The sequence below is a fragment of the Rhipicephalus sanguineus genome, chromosome 1 (genome assembly GCF_013339695.2).
Source record: "Rhipicephalus sanguineus isolate Rsan-2018 chromosome 1, BIME_Rsan_1.4, whole genome shotgun sequence".
NCBI lineage: Eukaryota > Metazoa > Arthropoda > Arachnida > Ixodida > Ixodidae > Rhipicephalus > Rhipicephalus sanguineus.
The window spans coordinates 298,379,059-298,387,406 of NC_051176.1; the positions used below are offsets into that span (position 1 = coordinate 298,379,059).

Genomic DNA, 8,348 nt, shown 5'->3' on the forward strand with positions numbered 1-8,348 from the left:
TGCCAATCCAGGAGGTTGGGCTTTTTTTCGTAGCAGGGTCCGCTCCACCATTGCACTGAGCTCCGTCCTGCTATGGTCATAAATTTGATGATGATAATGATGATGAGGACAAAATGTCTACATGTATCTATAATCCTGTTGGCCAGAGCCATTTGTGATAATGGCGGTGGCGGGCGTGGAATATACGTAAACTGTAGGTTTCACGTCCTAGATTATATTGGGTCGAGACAACTGGCATGTAGTTGGGAAATGTGGTCGCGTCTATAGGCTTCCAAAGCAACGTCGTGCGGCGCCACTGTTCATATCGCAACTGGGAATGTCCACAGCCACAACACTGCTGCCCCCGCTTCCGCGCACGCGCAGAGCTCTCAGACTGCACCTGTGGTGCGTCACATTGTATCTATTGCTGACTAGCAGTGCTCGGGCCGGATGAGGAGCGCATGCGTGCACGTGTCCTTGACGCCGCCGCTCTCATATCCGGCGACAAACCGTCTTCGCGGGCAGCGCGGGCAGCGTCTGCCCCCAGTGACGCATAGCACGGCCGCGCGAACGTCGTGCCCAAACTTAAGCTTAGGGGACCTAGAGATGCGTTGCACATGACGCAGACACGCAGCCACCCAAAATACTGGTCTTCCAACATGGTTATAGTCTCATGTAAGTGTGTCACATCAATGTCACGAGCAACCTGCTTCAACGTGATCGACACGTAATCGTAACGCTGCTGGCGTGTGTGCGAGAGCTTACAACACAATCACCACGCTTGACCATAACAGATGCAACTTTACGACATTGCTGGTACTCCACTATGGCGGCTAAGATGATGTCATTGCCATCCATCTATAGCTCCCTGCGAATATTTGTCAATGTTCTGTTACGTTAGAAAGTTCAGTCATTCACCTGAGTTCCGAGCACGCGCTACTCACGATTAATGCGCCTGGTTATGACGACGCAATCGCCAATGCCGTAGCAAATTGCGGATGTAACTTACACGGTAACTGGAAGCGCCTTTTCGTCGTCGCTACCATGCAGTGTCTCGTGTACGAGGCGCATGCTCGGTCCACGTTGGCCAGCACAACACTCGGCCCGCACGTCGTGTGCCGGCGGCTACCTAAGCTGGTTCGAGGGCGGAAGGCAAAGCGAGGCTTGTCGAGTGTACTAGAATTTTGTACTCGTAGTACACTCTATCTGGTGGATAAAACATTAGAGCGCAAGGAAGACACGGCATGAAGAAAGGTTATAGACACGGAACCATGCCTCTTGCCGTGCCTTTGTGCCTCTCTCTTTCTCACCTTGTGCCCTCCCAGCGGCTGCGGTGTTGGGCTGCTAAGTTCGAGGACGCGGATTCCTGGCCATGGCTGCCACATTTCCATGGGGGCAAAATGTTAAATCGCCCCTGTACATTTAACCCTTTGAACCATGTCACGCCTTTTGGTCTTATGTGGAAAGAAAAAAAAAAGAAACATGCGCGCTCCCTGCTTTCAGCGCTTCACATCATGCTGGCGTGCTCTTAGCCATCGACATTGCCGCACGAAACCACGCTTCTTTAGTCAGTAAACAAAGCGTTGCTTCACTTTACAATGCCATGAAGCTATACGAGCTTTACTTTGTCTTATACTTCTCTATCTCTGCGGTAAAGTTCTTAGAAATCCCGCAAGGTGCGGCGAAGTTCATCAAATGGGAAAATTGTCTTCAATGTGTAGTAGAACAAGAGGTTACGAACGAAACTCTTACGGGCTTCTTGCTAAATAAATCTGTGCAGTTAAAGAAAAACTCAGCTTGACCTGGAATCCAACGTGGGACCAGCGGCTAATCAGGAGACCAAAAAATCGCAGAGTGAGGGCAATTTAATCGACGACTAGGCGCCCAATGTTACGGAGTGTCGCAAAGCATTACGGCGGAATACCGCCATGTCGAGCATGGCTTGTGAAAAAGAAAAGGTATACATTCGAGCGTAGCGCGAAACTGCCCGCTTTCTATCGGTATTTACATGGTTGCTTTGCTTTTCGGGAGAAATTTCGACTTTCTTTAGCATAGCATACGTGGCCTTGCCCAGGTGAGTCCGTCCAGGATCGGCCAGTGGCAGCAGAGGCGGCCGGCTCCTGAAAGGCGCCGGCTGCGGCCGCATCTGGCCGCATGGACGACGTCGAGGCAGCCGAGCAGCCTTCCGTGCAGGGCATCCGAACGGACTCTGGGCGGCTTCTGCATGTCGCTTTTGCCGGGGCCTTTACCTGCTCTTTATGTTGGCGCTGGTCGGCGCCGCTGTGGCCGTGCTCGTGCTCTGGGCACCGCCCACACCGACACAGGTAGGAAAAGCCCCATGGTTTACACGTACCACCACCTAGCGCGCTTTAGCGAAGCTTCCTTGTTCATTGACCACAATTAAACGTCAGGCCGGTTAATGGCACACTTAAGAAGAACATTACGTTAAGTTGCGTTAGCTCTATTTCTGTAAATTAGCTAAACACCCAATCTAAACCTAGGAGGAGGCCCTTGTTAAGCCGGCAAATGACGAACGACAGGGGCAACGCCTTCCTGAAAAATGAGCAGCGTCTGTTCAGGCACAGATTATTCTTATGAAAAGATTCGTTCGTGTTATTAAAATACCTTATTGTGAACCTTGTAAGTTTCGGAAAATTTGACTGCGTCAACAGGGCAGAAATAACAGAACATACAATAAAAGCCGCGGCCTACCGATCCTCAGTTTCGACAAGCAAATTAAAAAAACGCAAGTTGGAGTTCCATTTTCAGCAGCATTTGGTATTTTTCAGCCAACAAAATAGGCCTTTGAAGTAATACTTTACTTGTACAAATTTATTTTGTGTTGGTTCTTATATTGCGTCCGCTACTGCAGTATTAAGCCGGACCTTATAAATGTATCCGCAAGTTACATGCATACGAAACAATGTTAGTGATTTCCCAAATTACCAAGCTTTCAAAGGCCTTGACTACGCCCAATGAGAAATTTTGGTTATATACCGCAAGTTATGACAGCAAACTTTAGCTCAGGACCTGCTGTATAAATACGTAAAAGAGGAATGAATGTCGGCAACCACTGCATGCAATTTCATGAAGTTCGTTGAACGGAAGCTAAAACCTAGTGACTAGCAAGCGGATTTTTTATTTAGTAAGTCCGTTTTCTTATATATATATATTTTTTTAACACGAAAGTGTTTTATGCCGGGGTCCACCAAGTACTTCCGTCACGGTTATGACGTTGATAAAATGGACGCCAACGGGTGAGAAAGAAAAAAAGCTAAGAAAAAGACCCGCCGCTGGGAATCGAACCCACGACCTTGCGGCCGCGACGGTAAGCGCCCGACGCTCAAGCGACTAAGCCAACCTGGCAGATGACGGACACTTCACGAACGCGCCTTATATCTTTCACACATCCTCTTTCGCACGGTGCTTTCTGTCGGCGCTGTAGGTAGGCGAGGCGGAGCGGGGCGGGGCGGTGCCGCCGTCTGTGAGATGTGAAAAGAAGTAACGCGTCACGATCGACACTTACTCGCGCTTGCTCCGAGATTGCGCGTGATATCGGAGGCCATGGTTAAAGCGTCTCGATACCAACGTGGGACACTGGTTGCGCTGGCGTCGCCGTCGCCAAGGCACCCTAGACGCAGTTACCTTCTTTGCCTTTCGCTTCGTGTCAGCGTGCGCCAGCTCATCGGAGTGGTGCAGCTTCCACATGCATCAACGGAATTTCTCCGCCGCCGACTGCTTCGATTGCGAGAGCACCGACTAACAAAACTGCTGCAATACGCGCTGAAAAAAGGACACGATTTCGACGCGCGAATGTCGTGCCTTGGTGGAGCGAGACAGAGACCAGCGGGACGCACACGCTTGCGGCTGAAGCTACGAACCTCTGCCACCTGTGTTGCTGAAGCGCAGTGTGGTAGTGTATGCATGAAGACAGGCGTCGGTAACCTATTACTAGTAAGCGCACACCGTGCCGCTTCTACCCTTAATTGACGACGTTTTGAAAAAGTGCATATCGGGTACCAGTGTTATGAGTTTGCTGGTGTCATCTTCACGTGCGATTCACGATTCGCTGATTCCAAATATATGTTCACAACATCAGCTACCACAACAGTTTAACCATAACCATGGGCGTCAGTCGTCGCGATGGAGACATGCCACTAAGCGTCAACATGGGTGCATCGACGTCAAACGGTGCAATAGCTGCCAAACACCAATAGACCTTGTAGAAGCTCTCATATATCACTACACGATAAGCACAACTTCTGTGAAGACACGTTTCACTTTCGTGTTATACCGATTCCTATGACGGAGGGATCAGCCATGTTTTTTTTTGTGAAATTGCAGAAAAGCAAGTAGTGAACTTTTTAAGTCCGTAAATGATAATAAAAAATGACGTAACAAATAACGATAATGAAGCTAGCAACGCCTCTGAACCAGGGAATATTGATGTGTTATAGACAACTGTGAAGCATGACCCAAGTTTGTGAGTATAACTTTCAATAACCTTCTTAAACGTGCGTTACAGTTACGCGTAAGCTACCAGTTTATATACCCAATTTACGTGCTACATGTGCAGTTTACAGAACTGCGACATCTTTTTTTTTCTTTTGCAGGGTTACAGTTTTTTAGATATCTGGCCTGTAATTTTCTGCACAAGTTCCCAATTAGTGCCAAGATATTAGAAAAAAAATATGGATGATCCTTCCGTCATATTAATCGGTATTACACGAAAGTGAAACGTTTCGTCACAGAAGTAGTTGATTGTTTATAGTGCATTGGTGTATTTGTTTATGGTGCATTGGTATATGAGGGCTTGTACAGTGTCTACTGTTGTTTGGCAGATATAGCACCGCTTGATCGTGGAAGCACCCACGTTGACGCCTAGTGGCACATCTCCTACCGAGGACTAACGCCCACGATCATGATTTAACCCTTGCGGCAGCTAAAGTTGTCAAAATATACCTGGACACCACATATGGTGAATCCCGCGCAAAGATGGCATCAACAAGCACATAGTGAGCACTGATACTCCATATGCACTCCTTAAAAGCGTCGTGAAACGTGAAGAGAAACGCGACGAGCGTCGTGTCTCCCCTCTAGCCTGGCCGTTAATTCTCACATGGCGAGCGGGGACGCTGTGCGACAGCCAGGCGAGCGTCGGAAAGCTATTTTTCGATATCGATGGATGCTATGAGCGAGGCTTGGGCTAAAGCCGCCACGTCGCGGTGTGTTAAAGCGTCGACGAAATTACAATTCGCCTATTGGAAAACGCGCCGAATGGGACGGTCGTACCAACGGCGCGTTGCCGGAGCTAATTGCGGAGGCAGCGAAGTTTTTTTGTTTCTTTGAGCCTGGTGGCACACATGTCAGAGCCCCGTTACACAGGGGACGCTCATATCATCCATCAGAGCACTGTGACAGGAAAGTGTGAAAGGTAAAAGGCGCGTTCATGGTACCTCCTTTATATGTTTGCCGGTAGCTCAGTGGTCTAAACGCCCGCCAGCTATCGTCGCGGACCTAGAGGTCGTGGGTTCGACTCCTATCAACGGAGCTTGTTCTTTGCCGCCTGATGTCGTTCATTTTGCTCACGTACTTCCGTGACGGAAATACGTCATCAAAGGCTTGGTGGACCCCGGCATAAAACACTTTCGTGTTAAAAAAAAAATAAGCCCGGAGTTTACACATTTATAACGTCGCGCCAAATGGAGATAACGCAGTTATGCATGCAGCATCTGTTAGATAATTAAGAGTGAAAAAATTTGACATTTCACATTACAGTCAGCGTGAAGTGGTTACAACGTTTTGCGGACGTTTTGCGAGCGTTCTGCTACAGGAGTGAGCTAGGTATGCATGAGCACTGGCACGCCATCCAATGGGGTACCCCACGCAGCCATGTCAGTGAAGTATATGGCGCGATGCGAGGCGCATCCGTACGTGTGCGCAGCGCCGAGTGATGGCAAGACGTGTAGTGTCACGTGTGGTGTGACGTCATATGTACAACATGTACAATAGCTTAAAATCTGAAATGCATATATAAACCTTCTGAAACCGAGAATGTTTAAATCCCCTTCTTGTAAACCTGATCCATTGACCGAACTGCACCCGGCCCTTATCGAACCTCATAGGACCAGATCGCGCGCGATAGAACACTAATCAGATCCGATCAGACCGATCCGAGTCCCATCGAACATCATCGGACGCATTCCATAAAGCATGTATTCCTATGGGAAATTTCTTTTTTTTTTTTGATGGTTCACTTTAAAGTCGCCAATTATGCACATTATGACAATTATGCCATTTCCATTAAATTGGAAAGTCAGAGCAATTTTCATTGCTCAAACTTTACAATATAATATATTGTCAGATTATGAAATGCTTTTCCAATTACAAGGCGTTACATTGCCGACACGATTTTGACACGATTTTGCCAGGGGTGCTTGCCAGAGGATCCTTACGCATTAAACCGATTCGACGAACGGATGTCGGAAAAATGTTACCGATTTGCCTCGTATAGGAACACGGGAACTACGCTCCATTTGATCAGTGTGTCTTAGAGGGCCCCCACTTTATGCTACTTGCTTCAGCACGTAAATAAATATGTTCTTTTTCGTTACTTGTCTCGACCATACTCATCGCTATGCCTAAAGAGATCCTGGTCTGATTCGAGTCACAACACTGGCCAACATACAGACATAACTTACTGAACGAAAACAGTCCACAAACTCAAACGTCGTACAGTTAAGGGCAACCCCGCAGAAACAGGGTGAGTCACCGGTGAATGCGCTCGGCAAACTTTGGAAACAAAGCTGGAGTCACTGTGCTGTCGTCAGCCATTGAAATCGTTCGTCGTATGCTAACAAAAGAAAGAAAACATCATGATGTAAGATTCACTTCACGAAGAAGGCGTGATACCCTGCGCCTCTTCTAAAAAAATCGTTTTATGGTCAGTGAGATGAAAGAAACCCAGTGTTCGTCAAAGAGCACAATTTTCCCTAAACAAACCGTCAGCTTTGTGTTCGCTTGCTGGCAATTTCTAAAGGTCAAAAAGCGAAGTATTGGCTAAAAAGGGAGCAGAGCTTACAGTTATTTCGCCTGTGCACTTGTGTATATTATGATGCAGGTGTGGGAAAAGTGCATACGTGCCGTTTGACCATTCCGGCTCGCAGGTCTTCCTGGGCGCCGTGCTTTTCGCCCTAGGCGGCTGCTGTGGCCTGGTCTTCGTGAGCTGGGACAGCGTGGTGCGCTCGACGCGCCTCGGCTGCTGTTGCATCTATGCGACGTCAGTGGTATTCTGCGCCGGCCTGCTAGGTGCCGGCTCCGTGCTGGCGCAGCACACGCCACGCTATGTGCGCGAGGATGGCATAGTTTTTCTTGGCCTAGGCCTGCTCGGTCTGCTCTTCGTGGCGCTGTACGCACTGGCCGGCCGCCGCGCCGCTGAACGCTCGCGTCAAGACCGAGGATCCTTTCTGGGGCAGCTGACGTCGTGCTCGCGGCTCAGTTCCAGCTAGGCGGCCGTTGAGCTATGCAAGTCACTTTTCACGGAGAACCGCTCATTTGCGCCTCAGCGCCTGCAAGAGGACGAGTCCGCCTCCAATAAGGTGGTGATGCTGTGCGTGCTGCGCTCCGAGGCTGATGGTGCCAAGACTGTCACCTTTGTGGAGCCCTCCGTAGAGGATCTTGAAGGACTGAATTCCTCTGCTCCAGTGGCACAAGACTGCGAATGTTTGCCGGATGCCGAGCCATTGCACGATGCCCAGTCTCTGGCAACCAGCCAGTCGCCAGCAGCCACTGAAACGTTGCCAAGCACCTCGTCCTCAACGCACGAATCGTCCGATCCGCCTGTGGCCTAAAGCGTCATTCACACTGACGTTTGCGGAATCGGTTTGGCGGTGTCAGCCCGCGCAGACGACTCACGTATGCAGCGTAGAGAAGTGTTCCTCGTCAAAGAGTGCCTTGCTTACACGAAATGGTGGAGCTCATAACGTAGCAGCAACAGCAGGTTCAACGCTTCCATCGCCAATCTCACTGAATGAACTCTCGTTCTAGTTTGCAACGCCTGTAGGAGATCCGAATACTTGTTGCGTATATTCATTTCGTTTATTACCACTGAGGCGCTGTAAATGGCGACGCGTCTGCCGTGTCCGCAAACGTCATTGTGAATGAACCCGCGGCCTATGCCAGTACAAAAAGGCTATGAACTATGGTTCGCTCGACTTTTAAGCTCCGGTTGCACTAGCTAAGCCCATCTTAAATGTTAAGATATGCATGAACGTATTCTGCACAGACGCGTGATATGAAAGCTGAACCTCAAGAAATGTGGAACATGGTGAGTTTAGCGTCCCGTCCACATACTAACCCGAACAGAGATG

At 49.1% G+C, this 8,348-nt stretch overlaps 1 protein-coding gene across 1 annotated transcript; it reads left to right on the forward strand.

Moving 5' to 3' along the window:
* Positions 1–1,885: 1,885 nt before the first annotated feature.
* LOC119388331 (uncharacterized) lies at positions 1,886–8,134 on the forward strand. The gene is made up of 2 exons (XM_037656039.2): positions 1,886–2,303; positions 7,146–8,134. Exons 1-2 carry the CDS (start codon positions 2,238–2,240, stop codon positions 7,485–7,487), a joined length of 408 nt encoding a protein of 135 aa, XP_037511967.1. The 5' UTR covers positions 1,886–2,237; the 3' UTR covers positions 7,488–8,134.
* Positions 8,135–8,348: the final 214 nt, after the last annotated feature.

Bases quoted from the DNA above. Each gene is read 5' to 3' on its own strand.
- LOC119388331 (XM_037656039.2), top strand. From the start codon at position 2,238: ATGTTGGCGCTGGTCGGCGCCGCTGTGGCCGTGCTCGTGCTCTGGGCA. The intron at 2,304-7,145 runs GTAGGAAAAGCC...TCCGGCTCGCAG, and splicing joins CACCGCCCACACCGACACAG to GTCTTCCTGGGCGCCGTGCT.